We start from the raw sequence: 17,659 nt of genomic DNA, 5'->3' as shown, positions 1-17,659 counted from the left end.
GATTTAGTTAGAGAATGATTTAGTCAGAGAATGATTTAATTAGAGAATGCCCCTCTTCTCTTTGACGATCCTGTCTTCTGTTCTTGTCAGAGAGTTTATAGAAGTCAAGGCTTCCAACAAAGTTCATTCCAATTAATTCCATGTGTTAAAAGTAGGGCTGGGATGTGGCAGAGACCTCACTATACGATATTATCATGACACGTAGGTGCCGATACGATATGCATTGTGATTCTCATGATTCTATATGTATTATGATTCGATACTAGGATGTTATTGCGATTTTTATGTCCCAAACATTGCTCACTATACTCTGAGTATACCAAACATAAAGAACACCTTCCTAATATTGAGTTGCACCCCCCTTTGCCCTCAGAACATCCTCAATTCATCAGATCATGGACTCTACAAGGTGTCAAGTGTTCCACATGGATGCTGGCCCATGTTGACTCCATTGCTTCCCACAGTTGTGTCAAGTTGGCTGAATGTCCTTTGTGTAGTGGACCATTCTTGATACACACGGGAAACTGTTGAGCATGAACACCCCAGCAGCGTTGCAGTTCTTAACACACTCAAACCGGTGCCCCTGGCACCTACTACCATCCCCCGTTCAAATACACTTCAATCTTTTGTCTTGCCCATTCACCCTCTGAATGGCGCACGTATACAATCCATGTCTCAGTTGCCTCGAGGCTTAAAAATCCTTCTTTAACCCGTCTCCTCCCCTTCATCTACACTGATTGAAGTGGATTTAACTAGTGACATCGATAAGGGATCATAGTCTGTCATGGACAGAGCCGTTCTTAATGTTTTGTATACTCAGTATATGTCTGTTGCAGAGAAAGCTGGTGGGAGGAGCTATAGACGAACGGGCTCATTGTTATGACTAGAATGGAATTAATGGAACGGTATCAACCACAAACATATGTAAACCATTGATTTAATTCCAGCCATTACAATGAGCCTGTCCACCTTTTAGCTCCTCCCACCATCCTCCACGACTCTGCTGCAGAGAGACCAGAGAGCCATGGGGAAATTCTTTATGAGACGTCATGGAAATAAAAGTGATGACAACACGTTGTTTTAAACACTATTTAATAAGACAATGGAGAACAAAGCTACGGGATGAAAAATAGAGTTTTGGCGTTGGCACAGCCGACTGGCGCAAGCTAACGCTACCAGGCAAAGAGAATCGATGTGATATCGTCCCAAAATAATATTACGATTGTAACTATAGATTTTTTATTTTTTAAAGCATTTCTGTCTGTTGTGCCATGCAGTTTCTGCATCTCAGGCTTCAAACGGAGAGCGATCGATTAATTAATCCTGGCATGTTCTCAATGGTCCTGATGCTAGGTGGTCCTCTGAATCGTTATTCCCTCATGAGCTTGATGGAATGACAAGTCTGGTTGGCAAAATAAGTGTAATTAAGCACATTGAAAAAGCTGGGATGAGCAAGAACTCTTCTGGTAGTTATTTGTTAACGACGTCATGGTCACACAGCAGCATGATGTCATGGTCACACAGCAGCATGATGTCATGGTCACACAGCAGCATGACGCCATGGTCACACAGCAGCATGATGTCATGGTCACACAGCAGCATGATGTCATGGTCACACAGCAGCACGACGTCATGGTCACACAGCAGCAACAATGCCATGGTCACACAGCAGCAACAATGCCATGGTCACACAGCAGCACGACGTCATGGTCACACAGCAGCAACAATGCCATGGTCACACAGCAGCAACAATGCCATGGTCACACAGCAGCAACAATGCTTGACATAGGAAGCGATCACAGTCAGCCAAGCACACAGTAGCCAGACACAAAGAAAATGCAACCTTTTTTTGGTCCCAGGACTGTTTGTGCTGTTTTGCCAAGGAGTAACAGGACCAAGACGGCACAAACAGATCTGGGATCAGTCTAGCATCGTTCGTCTTATTGGCCGAAAGAGCTCCTGGAGGTTGAACAGCTGTTTAATCTGCTCTGTCTGCATGGATTATCTCCTGGAGGTTGAACAGCTGTTTAATCTGCTCTGTCTGCATGGATTATCTCCTGGAGGTTGAACGGCTGTTTAATCTGCTCTGTCTGCATGGATTATCTCCTGGAGGTTGAACAGCTGTTTAATCTGCACTGTCTGCATGGAGTGTCTCCTGGAGGTTGAACAGCTGTTTAATCTGCTCTGTCTGCATGGATTATCTCCTGGAGGTTGAACAGCTGTTTAATCTGCTCTGTCTGCATGGATTATCTCCTGGAGGTTGAACAGCTGTTTAATCTGCTCTGTCTGCATGGATTATCTCCTGGAGGTTGAACGGCTGTTTAATCTGCTCTGTCTGCATGGATTATCTCCTGGAGGTTGAACAGCTGTTTAATCTTCACTGTCTGCATGGAGTGTCTCCTGGAGGTTGAACAGCTGTTTAATCTGCTCTGTCTGCATGGAGTGTCTCCTGGAGGTTGAACAGCTGTTTAATCTGCTCTGTCTGCATGGAGTGTCTCCTGGAGGTTGAACAGCTGTTTAATCTGCTCTGTCTGCATCGAGTGTCTCCTGGAGGTTGAACAGCTGTTTAATATGCTCTGTCTGCATGGATTATCTCCTGGAGGTTGAACGGCTGTTTAATCTGCTCTGTCTGCATGGATTATCTCCTGGAGGTTGAACAGCTGTTTAATCTGCTCTGTCTGCATGGATTATCTCCTGGAGGTTGAACAGCTGTTTAATCTTCTCTGTCTGCATGGATTATCTCCTGGAGGTTGAATGGCTGTTTAATCTGCTCTGTCTGCATGGATTATCTCCTGGAGGTTGAACAGCTGTTTAATCTGCTCTGTCTGCATGGATTATCTCCTGGAGGTTGAACAGCTGTTTAATCTGCTCTGTCTGCATGGATTATCTCCTGGAGGTTGAACAGCTGTTTAATCTGCTCTGTCTGCATGGAGTGTCTCCTCAGCAGTGTCTGCTTTGACTTCAGATCTCTGGGGGTGGCAGGAGCACAGGGGACAAGAGGCTTTGATCCCAGCCCTGCAACACCCCCATTCAGATTCAGTGCCTTGGTGCTTCCACTCAGGCTGGGGCAGGTTGAGGTGGGGCTGACCCCGATGTCAGGTATGGGTGCGTGGGGGTTGAGAGGGGGCAGGTACCCCGGACGGGTGTGGGAGATGTGATCCAGGAGCAGGGCCCCCGAGCCTCTCCTCTCCAGGTTTGCAGGACCTCTTCTCTGGGCAGCACTCTCCAGGGACTCCCGGGAGCCCGACAGTGTGGAGGATCTACTACTGACCAGTTTACGCTTCTCAGTTCCCCCTACAACACCCCTGGAGGAGTCTCCACTCTCTGGATGGCTGCTGTGGCTGCCAAACTGGGGAAGCTGGGAGTCAGAGCTGTAATGGTCTATGCCAATGTTGCGGCGGCGAACCACATTCCTCAGGCTGGACACAGCCAGGTTGGGAAGGCAACAGTCTGGAGAGGTTTTGTTTACGGGGAGGACAGGCTCATGGGTGCCACAGGGGTAGCCTCCATAGCTTCCTCCGTCCCCCCGGTGCAGGAGGTTTGGGTGGGAATAAGCTGCAGCACTGTCGTAAGACATCTTCCTACTAAGGCCTCCTCTTCCTCCTACCCCGCCACATCCGTCACTCTCAATCACCTGAAAGAGAAAAAATATACAAATTAATTATTATACAGGCACATGACAAGTTATTCATTTTATTATTATCATGACCTGCTCCAGCAGCCCCGTGGCATCCTTGGGGTCGATACTTTGGTGGCGGGCGACGATCGGATGTGCCCCGGGCCCCACCCTTCCGGACCCAGAGAAGACCAGGCTGTTGACCCGGAAGGAGAGCTCTTCCTCTGGGGTGATGTCCAGCAGCTCCTCGGTCAGGCTGGAGGAAGAAGAAGAAAACACACATACATATTTGTTTGGAGAGGCTGGACCAATGGGAAGCTACTCGTGTAGTTCCCTGTGAGCAGTTTAGGGGCTAAAAAGCGCCTTGCTCAAGGGCAGGAGATAGTATCTAGGACACTGATGCCACCAACCCTCCAGTTGTCGATCTACTCCTGACCAGATTTTCTTCCCTGACAGACATAGGATTCAAACTGGTAACCCTCCAGTTGCCGACCCACTCTGGACCAGATTTTCTTTCCTGACAGATATAGGATTCAAACCAGTAACCCTCCAGTTGCTGGCCCACTTCTCTAACCTAGTCTAGGCTACCTACCTGGAGGCCTTGTTCTGCTGCAGCCAGGGTTCAGAGTGGAGCCGCTGGGGATGGAACAGCTTCACCACCCCTGGACCGGGGCCTCGAAACAAGTTAGGGTCCCTGGTCGGGGAGCCCGGCTGAGAAGAACCAGAACCAGCAGACCCAGAGATGTTTGTTCCACCACCCTGGTGGTGGTGCTCCCTGAGGCCCAGGAGGGGGCTCCCTGGCTGGGGTGAGGCAGTGGCTGAGGTGCCCTGTGGAGGGGTGCGGAGCTGGATCTCTGAGGGGGACATGAGGCAGGCAGCAGAGCCAGGGGTGAAATGCAGGCGCTCTTCCAGGTCGGGAGGCGGGGGTACGTTCAGGTACTGCTTGGTCATCTGGCGTCCTGACGGCAGCTTGTCCGTGGTGATGATGATGACCTGTAATAAAGGCCATCAGATGTTTTTTTTAAATCCAAAGCCACTTCTAGTAGAGGGTGCAAATGGATGGCCCCAGCAAAGGGTTGCAAAACTCTGGTTACTTTCCCAAAATTCCCAGGTTTTCCAGAAGTCCTGGTTGGAGGATTCCAGGAATCAGAAGGAGATCAGCAGGAAACCTCAAACCAGGATTTCTGGGGAAGTTACCAGAATTTTGCAACCCTTCCAAGCGGAATCAAACCCACATCCTTACCTCCTTGCCCTTGGCCTTGCAGGCATCCAGTAGGACTCTCAGGGCCTCGTTGTCCCCTGCGTTGACGGCATAGACCAGTGCTGAGAAGCCAGAGTGGTCGTCCAGGCTGGGGTCAGCTCCACTCCCCAGCAGTAGAGAGAGGACCTCTGCCCCCGCCTGTTCCAAACAGGCATGCATCAGGGCCGTCTTACCGGTCTTGTCCTGGATATTTGGGTCAGCTCCGCTCTCCAGCAGATACCTGTTGATGTAATGTTGATCAATACCTTGCGGAAACACCTGAAGGGGAGGTACAGGGTCTTATGGACACTACGGCAGGCCATTGGTGGCCAAGATTATTCATTAAGGGACGTTTTTGGTGCAGGATTTTGCTCCAGCCATAGCACCTGATTTAACTAATTATCCAATCATAGTCTTCAATACAAACTGTGTTAAGTCAGGTGTGTAACTATTTTGGCTGTTTAACTGTATGTAGTAAAAGCCTGCACTGGCCCATTTGGACACTCCTGCTCTGCTGAGCGGTGTTCCTACTTCGTTAACGTACCGAACCATCTTGTGTTTGGGCACGCTTTGTGCGTCCGTGTGGCGCGTCCTGCACGCCACCATCAGGGGCGTCTCGCCGCGCTCGTTGCTCTCGTTGATGTAAGCACCTCCCTCCAGCAGCAGGCGTGTCAGACGCAGTCGGCTCAGGAACACAGCCTTGAGCAGAGAATTCCCGTCCGTACGCACCAACATCGCGTCTTCCATGACAGCAGGGTTAAAGGTGAAAGGTCACGCTAATGCAGGTACCTGTACTGTTTCTTATAGGGTCATCTGTAATTTATGTATATGCAATTTTTTCAAGGCCCTGTGGGAATACAAATGGACAGGTCACTAAATAATCCAGACAACAGTATTTGAGCACAAGATAACCCAGGTCTAAACCTAACGCTGATTTGAAAGAAAGACAGAAGGGCCCAGAGGAGCAGAGTTGCCCAACCTTAGTGCGCTTTGATGAATTGACACTGACTTGGACAACACAGGATGTATTGCCTTGGACCACTCATGATGTATTGATACTGCCTTGGACCACACAGGATGTATTGACACTGCCTTGGACCACACAGGATGTATTGACACTGCCTTGGACCACTCATGATGTATTGATACTGCCTTGGACCACACAGGATGTATTGACACTGCCTTGGACAACACAGGATGTATTGACACTGCCTTGGACCACACAGGATGTATTGATACTGCCTTGGACAACACAGGATGTATTGATACTGTCTTGGACAACACAGGATGTATTGACACTGTCTAGGACCACACAGGATGTATTGACACTGCCTTGGACAATACAGGATGTATTGACACTGCCTTGGACCACTCACGATGTATTGACACTGCCTTGGACCACACATGATGTATTGATACTGCCTTGGACAACACAGGATGTATTGACACTGCCTTGGACAACACAAGATGTATTGATACTGTCTTGGCCAACACAGGATGTATTGATACTGTCTTGGACAACACAGGATGTATTGATACTGCCTTGGACAACACATGATGTATTGACACTGCCTTGGACAACACAGGATGGATTGATACTGCCTTGGACCACTCATGATGTCCTGCTCACCTACAGTCTCTCCTCTTCATTGTCAAAACCTCTGATGGCTGTGTTTCTAGACACTATTAACCATGAGGTTCTCATCACAAAACTGTTCAAGTTCAATGTTTCCCCCTAAGCCATCAGATGGATGAAGTCATACCTTGAAGGAAAAACCCAGTGTGTCAGAGTGATCAATGAGCCGTCTCCTACTCTCAGCTATGATGTGGGAGTGCCCCAAGGGTCAGTACTGGGGCCCCTCCTGTTCAGCCTGTACATTAATGATCTGCCTTCTGTCTGTACTGGGTCTGAAGTTCAAATGTATGCAGATGATACAGTGTGTCATGTATTGTCATGTTGTGTGTTTCTGTCCTTTCCCTTCACCCTGTCTCCCTCTGCTGGTCGTTGTTAGGTTACCTTTTCTCCCCCTCTTTCCCCCAGCTGTGCCTTGTCTCCTCCTAACTACCCATTCACCCCGTTTCCCACCTGTTCCCTTTTTCCCTCTGATTAGGTCCCTATATCTCTCTCTGTTTTTGTTCCTGTCCTTGTCGGATTCTTGTTTGTTGTGTTTCATGCCTGAACCAGACTATCGTCATGTTTGCTGTAACCTTGTCCTGTCGGAATCTGCCGGTCTATCTGAGCCTACCTATGTTTGGTTATTAAAGAAGCTCTGTTTAAGTTAGTTCGCTTTTGGGTCCTCATTCACTCACCGTAACAGAAGAATCCGACCAAGAATGGACCCAGCGACTTCGGACCCTCTCCACTCAGCCGTCGAGATCCAGGGAGCGATGCTAGGCAGACACGAGCAGGAATTGTCTGCTGCTCGACATGCCGTTGAGACCCTGGCCACCCAAGTCTCCAACCTCACAGAACAGGTTCACCATCTCCGCCTCGATCCACCGGCCACTTCCAGGGCTTTCGAATCTCCGGAGCCCAGAATCAATAACCCGCCGTGTTACTCTGGGGAGCCCACTGAATGCCGCTCGTTCCTCACCCAGTGTGATATTGTGTTTTCTCTCCAGCCCAACACTTACGCCAGGAGCACTGCTCGTGTCGCCTACGTCATATCTCTCCTTACTGGACGGGCTCGTGAGTGGGGCACGGCAATCTGGGAGGCAAGGGCTGAGTGTACTAACCAGTATCAGGACTTTAAGGAGGAGATGATACGGGTTTTTGATCGATCTGTTTTTGGGGAGGAGGCTTCCAGGGTCCTGTCTTCCCTATGTCAAGGCAATCGATCCATAACAGACTACTCTATTGAGTTTCGCACTCTTGCTGCCTCCAGTGGCTGGAACGAGCCGGCTTTGCTCGCTCGTCTTCTGGAGGGTCTCCGCGCAGAGGTAAAGGATGAGATTCTCTCCCGGGAGGTTCCTTCCAGCGTGGATTCCTTGATTGAACTCGCTATTCGCATTGAGCGACGGGTTGATCTTCGTCACCGAGCTCGTGGAAAGGAGCTCGCGTTCTCCGTTGCCCCCCTCTCCGCATCACTACCATCTTCCTCTGCCGGCTCGGGAGCTGAGCCTATGCAGCTGGGAGGTATCCGCGTCTCGACTAAGGAGAGGGAACGGAGAATCACCAACCGCCTCTGTCTCTATTGCGGTTCTGCTGGTCATTTTGTCACTTCATGTCCAGTAAAAGCCAGAGCTCATCAGTAAGCGGAGGGCTACTGGTGAGCGCTACTACTCCTGTCTCTCCTTCAAGATCCTGCACTACCTTGTCGGTCCATCTACGCTGGACCGGTTCGTCAGCTTCCTGCAGTGCCTTAATAGACTCTGGGGCGGAGGGCTGTTTTATGGACGAGACCTGGGCTCGGGAACATGACATTCCTCTCAGACAGTTAAGGGAGTCCACGGCCTTGTTCGCCCTGGATGGTAGTCCTCTCCCCAGGATTCAGCGTGAGACGCTACCTTTAACCCTCACTGTTTCTGGTAATCATAGCGAAACCATTTCTTTTTTGATTTTTCGTTCACCTTTTACACCTGTTGTTTTGGGCCATCCCTGGCTAGTTTGTCATAATCCTTCCATTAATTGGTCTAGTAATTCTATCCTCTCCTGGAACGTCTCTTGTCATGTGAAATGTTTAATGTCTGCTATCCCTCCTGTTTCCTCTGTCTCTTCTTCACAGGAGGAGCCTGGTGATTTGACAGGGGTGCCGGAGGAATATCACGATCTGCGCACGGTGTTCAGTCGGTCCAGGGCCACCTCTCTTCCTCCACACCGGTCGTATGATTGTAGTATTGATCTCCTTCCGGGAACCACTCCCCCCCGGGGTAGACTATACTCTCTGTCGGCTCCCGAACGTAAGGCTCTCGAGGATTATTTGTCTGTAGCTCTTGACGCCGGTACCATAGTCCCCTCCTCCTCTCCCGCCGGAGCGGGGTTTTTTTTTGTCAAGAAGAAGGACGGGTCTCTGCGCCCCTGCATAGATTATCGAGGGCTGAATGACATAACAGTTAAGAATCGTTATCCGCTTCCTCTTATGTCTTCAGCCTTCGAGATCCTGCAGGGAGCCAGGTTTTTCACTAAGTTGGACCTTCGTAACGCTTACCATCTCGTGCGCATCAGGGAGGGGGACGAGTGGAAGACGGCGTTTAACACTCCGTTAGGGCACTTTGAATACCGGGTTCTTCCTTTCGGCCTCGCTAACGCTCCAGCTGTCTTTCAGGCATTAGTCAATGATGTCCTGAGAGACATGCTGAACATCTTTGTTTTCGTTTACCTTGACGATATCCTGATTTTTTCACCGTCACTCCAGATTCATCTTCAGCACGTTCGACGTGTCCTCCAGCGCCTTTTAGAGAATTGTCTTTTTGTGAAGGCTGAGAAGTGCACTTTTCATGCCTCCTCCGTCACATTTCTCGGTTCTGTTATTTCCGCTGAAGGCATTAAGATGGATCCCGCTAAGGTCCAAGCTGTCATTGATTGGCCCGCCCCTAAGTCACGCGTCGAGCTGCAGCGCTTTCTCGGCTTCGCGAACTTCTATCGTCGTTTCATCCGTAATTTCGGTCAGGTGGCAGCTCCTCTCACAGCCCTTACTTCTGTCAAGACGTGCTTTAAGTGGTCCGTTTCCGCCCAGGGAGCTTTTGATCTCCTCAAGAATCGTTTTACATCCGCTCCTATCCTTGTTACACCTGACGTCTCTAGACAGTTCGTTGTCGAGGTTGACGCGTCAGAGGTGGGCGTGGGAGCCATTCTTTCTCAGCGCTCCCTCTCTGACGACAAGGTCCACCCATGCGCGTATTTTTCTCATCGCCTGTCGCCGTCGGAACGTAACTATGATGTGGGAAACCGCGAACTGCTCGCCATCCGGTTAGCCCTAGGCGAATGGCGACAGTGGTTGGAGGGGGCGACCGTTCCTTTTGTCGTTTGGACTGACCATAGGAACCTTGAGTACATCCGTTCTGCCAAACGACTTAATGCGCGTCAGGCGCGTTGGGCGCTGTTTTTCGCTCGTTTCGAGTTCGTGATTTCTTATCGTCCGGGCTCTAAGAACACCAAGCCTGATGCTTTATCTCGTCTCTTCAGTTCTTCAGTAGCCTCCACTGACCCCGAGGGGATTCTCCCTGAGGGGCGTGTTGTCGGGTTGACTGTCTGGGGAATTGAGAGGCAGGTAAAGCAAGCGCTCACTCACACTCCGTCGCCGCGCGCTTGTCCTAGGAACCTTCTTTTCGTTCCCGTTCCTACTCGTCTGGCCGTTCTTCAGTGGGCTCACTCTGCCAAGTTAGCCGGCCACCCTGGCGTTCGGGGTACGCTTGCTTCCATTCGCCAGCGTTTTTGGTGGCCCACCCGGGAGCATGACACGCGTCGTTTCGTGGCTGCTTGTTCGGTCTGCGCGCAGACTAAGTCCGGTAACTCCCCTCCTGCCGGCCGTCTCAGGCCGCTTCCCATTCCCTCTCGACCGTGGTCTCACATCGCCTTAGATTTTGTCACCGGACTGCCTTCGTCAGCGGGGAAGACTGTTATTCTTACGGTTGTCGATAGGTTCTCTAAGGCGGCTCATTTCATTCCCCTTGCTAAGCTTCCTTCTGCTAAAGAGACGGCACAAATCATCATCGAGAATGTTTTCAGAATTCATGGCCTTCCGTCAGACGTCGTTTCGGACAGAGGTCCGCAATTCACGTCTCAATTTTGGAGGGAGTTTTGCCGTTTGATTGGGGCTTCCGTCAGTCTCTCTTCCGGCTTTCACCCCCAGTCTAACGGTCAAGCAGAACGGGCCAATCAGACTATTGGTCGCATCTTACGCAGTCTTTCTTTTCGCAACCCTGCGTCTTGGTCAGAACAGCTCCCCTGGGCAGAATACGCCCACAACTCGCTTCCTTCGTCTGCGACCGGGCTATCTCCTTTTCAGAGTAGCCTCGGGTACCAGCCTCCGCTGTTCTCATCTCAGTTCGCCGAGTCCAGCGTCCCCTCCGCTCAGGCTTTTGTCCAACGTTGCGAGCGCACCTGGAAGAGGGTCAGGTCTGCACTTTGCCGTTATAGGACGCAGACTGTGAGGGCTGCTAATAAGCGTAGAACTAAGAGTCCTAGATATTGTCGCGGTCAGAGAGTTTGGCTCTCCACTCAGAACCTTCCCCTTAAGACGGCTTCTCGCAAGTTGACCCCGCGGTTCATTGGTCCGTTCCGTATTTCTCGGGTCATTAATCCTGTCGCAGTTCGACTTCTTCTTCCGCGATACCTTCGTCGCGTCCACCCGGTCTTCCATGTCTCCTGTATTAAGCCCGTTCTTCGCGCCCCCGCTCGTCTTCCCCCCCCCCCCATCCTTGTCGAGGGCGCACCCATCTACAGGGTCCGCAGGATTTTGGACATGCGTCCTCGGGGCCGTGGTCACCAGTACCTCGTTGATTGGGAGGGGTACGGTCCTGAGGAGAGGAGTTGGGTTCCCTCTCGGGACGTGCTGGACCGTGCGCTGATTGAGGATTTCCTCCGTTGCCGCCAGGTTTCCTCCTCGAGTGCGCCAGGAGGCGCTCGGTGAGTGGGGGGGTACTGTCATGTATTGTCATGTTGTGTGTTTCTGTCCTTTCCCTTCACCCTGTCTCCCTCTGCTGGTCGTTGTTAGGTTACCTTTTCTCCCCCTCTTTCCCCCAGCTGTGCCTTGTCTCCTCCTAACTACCCATTCACCCCGTTTCCCACCTGTTCCCTTTTTCCCTCTGATTAGGTCCCTATATCTCTCTCTGTTTTTGTTCCTGTCCTTGTCGGATTCTTGTTTGTTGTGTTTCATGCCTGAACCAGACTATCGTCATGTTTGCTGTAACCTTGTCCTGTCGGAATCTGCCGGTCTATTTGAGCCTACCTATGTTTGGTTATTAAAGAAGCTCTGTTTAAGTTAGTTCGCTTTTGGGTCCTCATTCACTCACCGTAACACAGTGATATATGTGCATGTAAAGAGCAAACAACAAGCTGCACAAGAACTCACTACTGTAATGGTCCAGGTTACAAAGTGGCTCAGTGACTGATGTTTGCATCTCAATGTGAATAAAACTGTCTGCATGTTCTTCACAAAGAGGGCAACTGATGCTACTGACTGAGACAGATGTCTGTGTGTCAGGTGAGAAGCTCCAGGTGGTATCTGATGCTACTGACTGAGACAGATGTCTGTGTGTCCGAGGAGAAGCTCCAGCTGGTATCTGATGCTACTGACTGAGACAGATGTCTGTGTGTCCGAGGAGAAGCTCCAGGTGGTATTTGATTTCAAGTACCACGGCATTATACCTGATTCCAACAATTTAAAAATAAGTAGGTGATAAAGGTAACCAAATTCAACCTTGCTAATTTCCGATTCATACAGAATTGTTTGACTACAGGGGCAGTGAAACAGTACTTCAATGCTATGAAACTCCCCCACCTAACATACTGCTTGACTAGTTGGGCCCAAGCTTGCTGTACAACATTAAAACCCATTCAGTCTGTCTACAAACAGGCTCAGAAGGCATGAGTTCCTCCGGAGTTGGGAAAATCTTGTGCAATACACTGACGCATGTCTCATATTCAAGAGCCTATTGGAAAGGGCCTGTTTTTTTGTCCTTGGTACCTGGACAAGAGGAAGACACTTAACAGACAAGACGCAACATGTTATACAACACTGACGACCTCTGCTCGGTTTGAGGGACCGGTGTTTGTGCGTGTGTGTGTTTGTGTGTGTGTGTGTGTGTGTTTGTGTGTGTGTTTTTGCGTGTGTGTGTTTGTGCGTGTTTGTGTGTGTTTGTACTTGTGGGTGGGTTTGTGCGTGTGTTTGTGTGTGTGTGTTTGTGCGAGTGTGTATGTGTATGTGTTTGTGTGTGTGTTTGTGCGTGTGTGTTTGTGCGTGTGTGTGTGTGTATGTATGTATGTGTGTGTGTTTGTGCGAGTTATGCAACACTGAAGCTCCTAGAGTGACTATATGTTCCTAGAGTGACTATATGTTCCTAGAGTGACTATATGTTCCTAGAGTGACTATATGTTCCTAGAGTGACTACAAGCTCCTAGAGTGACTATATGTTCCTAGAGTGACTATATGTTCCTAGAGTGACTATATGTTCCTAGAGTGACTATATGCTCCTAGAGTGACTACAAGCTCCTAGAGTGACTATATGTTCCTAGAGTGACTATATGTTCCTAGAGTGACTATATGTTCCTAGATTGACTATATGTTCCTAGAGTGACTATATGCTCCTAGAGTGACTACAAGCTCCTAGAGTGACTATATGACGTTATGCAACACTGAAGCCGGAAGTCGGAAGTTTACTTACACTTAGGTTGGAGTCATTATAACTCATTTTTCAACCACTCCACAAATTTCTTGTTAATTAACAAACTATAGTTTTGGCAAGTCGGTTAGGACATCTACTTCGTGCATGACAGATTATTTCACTTATAAATCACTGCATCACAATTCCAGTGGGTCAGAAGTTTACATACACTACGTTGACTGTGCCTTTAAACAGCTTGGAAAATTCCAGACAATTATGTCATGGCTTTGGAAGCTTCTGATAGGCAAATTGACATCATTTGAGTCAATTTGAGTTGTGCCTGTGGATGTATTTCAAGGCCTACCTTCAAACCCAGTGCCTCTTTGCCACATCATGGGAAAATCAAAAGAAATCAGCCAAGACCTCAGAAAAAAAACTGTAGACCTCCACAAGTCTGGTTCATCCTCGGGAGCAATTTCCAAATGCCTGAAGGTACCACGCTCATCTGTACCACCAATAGTATGCAAGTATAAACACCGTGGGACCACGCAGCCGTCATGCTGCTCAGGAAGGAGACGCGTTCTGTCTTCTAAAGATGAACGTACTTTGGTGCGAAAAGTGCAAATCAATCCCAGAACAACAGCAAAGGACCTTGAGAAGATGCTGGAGGAAACGGTTACAAAAGTATCTATATCCACAGTAAAACAAGTCCTATATTTACATGACCTGAAAGGCCACTCAGCAAGGAAGAAGCCACTGCTCCAAAACCGCCATAAAAAAGCCAGACTACGGTTTGCAACTGCACATGGGGACAAAGATCATACTTTTTGGAAAAATGTCCTCTGGTCTGATGAAACAAAAATAGAACTGTTTGGCCATAATGACCATCGTTATGTTTGGAAGAAAAAGGGGGAGGCTTGCAAGCCGAAGAACACCATCCCATCCGTGAAGCACGGGGGTGGCAGCATCATGTTGCGGGGGTGCTTTGCCGCAGGAGGGACTGGTGTACTTCACAAAATACAGTGCCTTGCGAAAGTATTCGGCCCCCTTGAACTTTGCGACCTTTTGCCACATTTCAGGCTTCAAACATAAAGATATAAAACTGTATTTTTTTGTGAAGAATCAACAACAAGTGGGACACAATCATGAAGTGGAACGACATTTATTGGATATTTCAAACTTTTTTAACAAATCAAAAACTGAAAAATTGGGCGTGCAAAATTATTCAGCCCCTTTACTTTCAGTGCAGCAAACTCTCTCCAGAAGTTCAGTGAGGATCTCTGAATGATCCAATGTTGACCTAAATGACTAATGATGATAAATACAATCCACCTGTGTGTAATCAAGTCTCCGTATAAATGCACCTGCACTGTGATAGTCTCAGAGGTCCGTTAAAAGCGCAGAGAGCATCATGAAGAACAAGGAACACACCAGGCAGGTTCGAGATACTGTTGTGAAGAAGTTTGGATACAAAAAGATTTCCCAAGCTTTAAACATCCCAAGGAGCACTGTGCAGGCGATAATATTGAAATGTAAGGAGTATCAGACCACTGCAAATCTCCCAAGACCTGGCCGTCCCTCTAAACTTTCAGCTCATACAAGGAGAAGACTGATTAGAGATGCAGCCAAGAGGCCCATGATCACTCTGGATGAACTGCAGAGATCTACAGCTGAGGTGGGAGACTCTGTCCATAGGACAACAATCAGTCGTATATTGCACAAATCTGGCCTTTATGGAAGAGTGGCAAGAAGAAAGCCATTTCTTAAAGATATCCATAAAAAGTGTTGTTTAAAGTTTGCCACAAGCCACCTGGGAGACACACCAAACATGTGGAAGAAGGTGCTCTGGTCAGATGAAACCAAAATGGAACTTTTTGGCAACAATGCAAAACGTTATGTTTGGCGTAAAAGCAACACAGCTGAACACACCATCCCCACTGTCAAACATGGTGGTGGCAGCATCATGGTTTGGGCCTGCTTTTCTTCAGCAGGGACAGGGAAGATGGTTAAAATTGATGGGAAGATGGATGGAGCCAAATACAGGACCATTCTGGAAGAAAACCTGATGGAGTCTGCAAACGACCTAAGACTGGGACGGAGATTTGTCTTCCAACAAGACAATGATCCAAAACATAAAGCAAAATCTACAATGGAATGGTTCAAAAATAAACATATCCAGGTGTTAGAATGGCCAAGTCAAAGTCCAGACCTGAATCCAATCGAGAATCTGTGGAAAGAACTGAAAACTGCTGTTCACAAATGCTCTCCATCCAACCTCACTGAGCTCGAGCTGTTTTGCAAGGAGGAATGGGAAAACATTTCAGTCTCTCGATGTGCAAAACTGATAGAGACATACCCCAAGCGACTTACAGCTGTAATCGCAGCAAAAGGTGGCGCTACAAAGTATTAACTTAAGGGGCTGAATAATTTTGCATGCCCAATTTTTCAGTTTTTGATTTGTTAAAAAAGTTTGAAATATCTAATAAATGTCGTTCCACTTCATGATTGTGTCCCACTTGTTGTTGATTCTTCACAAAAAAATACAGTTTTATATCTTTATGTTTGAAGCCTGAAATGTGGCAAAAGGTCGCAAAGTTCAAGGGGGCCGAATACTTTCGCAAGGCACTGTAGATGGCATCATGAGGAAGGACAATTATGTGGATATATTGAAGCAACATCTCAAGACATCAGTCAGGAAGTTAAAGTTTTGTCGCAATGGGTCTTCCAAATGGACAATGACCCCAAGCATACTTCCAAAGTTGTGGCAAAATGGCTTAAGGACAACAAAGTCAAGGCATTGGAGTGGCCATCACAAAGCCCTGACCTCAATCCAATAGAACATTTGTGGGCAGAACTGAAAAAGCGTGTGTGAGCAAGGAGGCCTACAAACCTGACTCAGTTACACCAGCTCTGTCAGGAGGAATGGGCCAACATTCACCCAACTTATTGTGGGAAGCTTGTGGAAGTCTACCCGAAACATTTGACCCAAGTTAAACAATTTAAAGGCAATGCTACCAAATACTAATTGAGTGTATGTAAACTTCTGACCCACTGGGAATGTGATGAAAGAAATGAAAGCTAAATCATTCTCTCTACTATTATTCTGACATTTCACATTCTTAAAATAAATTGGTGATCCTAACTGACCTTAGACAGGGAATATTTACTAAGATTTACATGTCAGGAATTGTGAAAAACTGAGTTTAAATGTATTTGTCTAAGGTGTATGTAAACCTACGACAAACAACTGAAAATGACGGTATGCAACACAAACTCGTTGTCTGCTTGGCCTTGTGTTTCTGTTGCTACCATAGCAACTGACTTTTAGAGCGCGAGAGAGAGAATACGTGTGTGTTTGTGTGTGTATTCATCATCGCAGTGTTTGATCATTTCAACAGGTAAGATGTAGGTGGAAGGATGGATAAAAAAATGCGCTCCATTCAGCTGCTTTTTGTATTGAAGTAGAGGGGTTAGTGTCTGCCAACTACCGTAACCGAGTGACTGAGGAAGCATGGGAACCAACAGGTAACGAAGTCTGTGACACGAAGCCAACATGTCAGCTCTGAGGACCACGGATACTATTGTTGTAGGACTTAAAGGGCTATCACATGCGCCGAATACAACAGGTGTAAATCTAACAGTAAAATGCTTATTTGCAAGCCCTTAAACCAACAATGCTTTAAGAAGTTTGAAGAATAAATAAATACATAATAATAATGAAAGAGCAGCAGTAAAATAACAATAGCGAGATTATATACAGGGGGTATCGGTACAGAGTCAATGTGTGGGGGCACCGGTTAGTCGATGTAATTGAGGTAATATGTACATGTAGGTAGAGTTATTCAAGTGACTATGCATAGATAATAACAGAGTAGCAGCAGCGTAAAAGAGGGGTCTGGGTAGCTCTTTGATTAGCTGTTCAGGAGTCTTATGGCTTGGGGGTAGAAGCTGTTAAGAAGCCTCTTGGACCTAGACTCCGGTACCGCTTGCTGTGCGGTAGCAGAGAGAACAGTCTTTGACTAGGGTGGCTGGAGTCTTTGACAATTTTTAGGGCCTTCCTCTGACACTGCCTGGTATCGAGGTCCTGGATTGCAGGAAGCTTGGCCCCAGTGATGTACTGGCCTGTACGCACTACCCTCTGAGATGCCTAGCAGTCGGAGGCCGAGCAGTTGCCATACCAGGCAGTGATGCAACCAGTGATGCAACCAGTCAGGATGCCCTCTATGGTGAAGCTGTAGAACCTTTTGAGGATCTGAGGCCCCATGATAAATCTTTTCAGTCTCCTGAGGGGGTATAGGCGTTGTCGTGCCCTCTTCCTGACTGTCTTGGTGTGTTTGGACCATTCTAGTTTGTTGTTGATTTGGACACCAAGGAACTTGAAGCTCTCAACCTGCTCCACTACAGCCCCGTCGATGAGAATGGGGACGTGCTCGGGCCTCCTTTTCCTGTAGTCCACAATCATCTCCTTTGTCTTGATCACATTGAGGGAGAAGTTGTTGTCCTGGCACCACACGGCCAGATCTCTGACCTCCTCCCTC

At 48.2% G+C, this 17,659-nt stretch overlaps 1 protein-coding gene across 2 annotated transcripts in view; it reads right to left on the bottom strand.

The window, feature by feature from the left end:
- Nucleotides 1-821: 821 nt before the first annotated feature.
- Nucleotides 822-17,659, bottom strand: part of ankrd34bb (ankyrin repeat domain 34Bb) — a 21,053-nt gene continuing 4,215 nt past the window's right edge. For both annotated transcript variants that reach the window (XM_036936423.1, XM_036936424.1), the window contains exons 2-6: nt 5,401-5,703; nt 4,860-5,097; nt 4,209-4,609; nt 3,710-3,872; nt 822-3,634 (exon numbers count right to left, since the gene is read on the bottom strand). In XM_036936423.1, the coding sequence (XP_036792318.1) occupies nt 2,861-3,634; nt 3,710-3,872; nt 4,209-4,609; nt 4,860-5,097; nt 5,401-5,603 (1,779 nt within the window). In that variant the 5' untranslated portion in view covers nt 5,604-5,703 and the 3' untranslated portion in view covers nt 822-2,860. The remainder of the gene's footprint in view (nt 3,635-3,709; nt 3,873-4,208; nt 4,610-4,859; nt 5,098-5,400; nt 5,704-17,659) is intronic.

The sequence above is a fragment of the Oncorhynchus mykiss genome, chromosome 11, assembly GCF_013265735.2.
Source record: "Oncorhynchus mykiss isolate Arlee chromosome 11, USDA_OmykA_1.1, whole genome shotgun sequence".
Taxonomy (NCBI): domain Eukaryota; kingdom Metazoa; phylum Chordata; class Actinopteri; order Salmoniformes; family Salmonidae; genus Oncorhynchus; species Oncorhynchus mykiss.
Note: the sequence above shows the minus strand (reverse complement) of the source record. Positions and strands in the feature narration are given on the sequence as shown.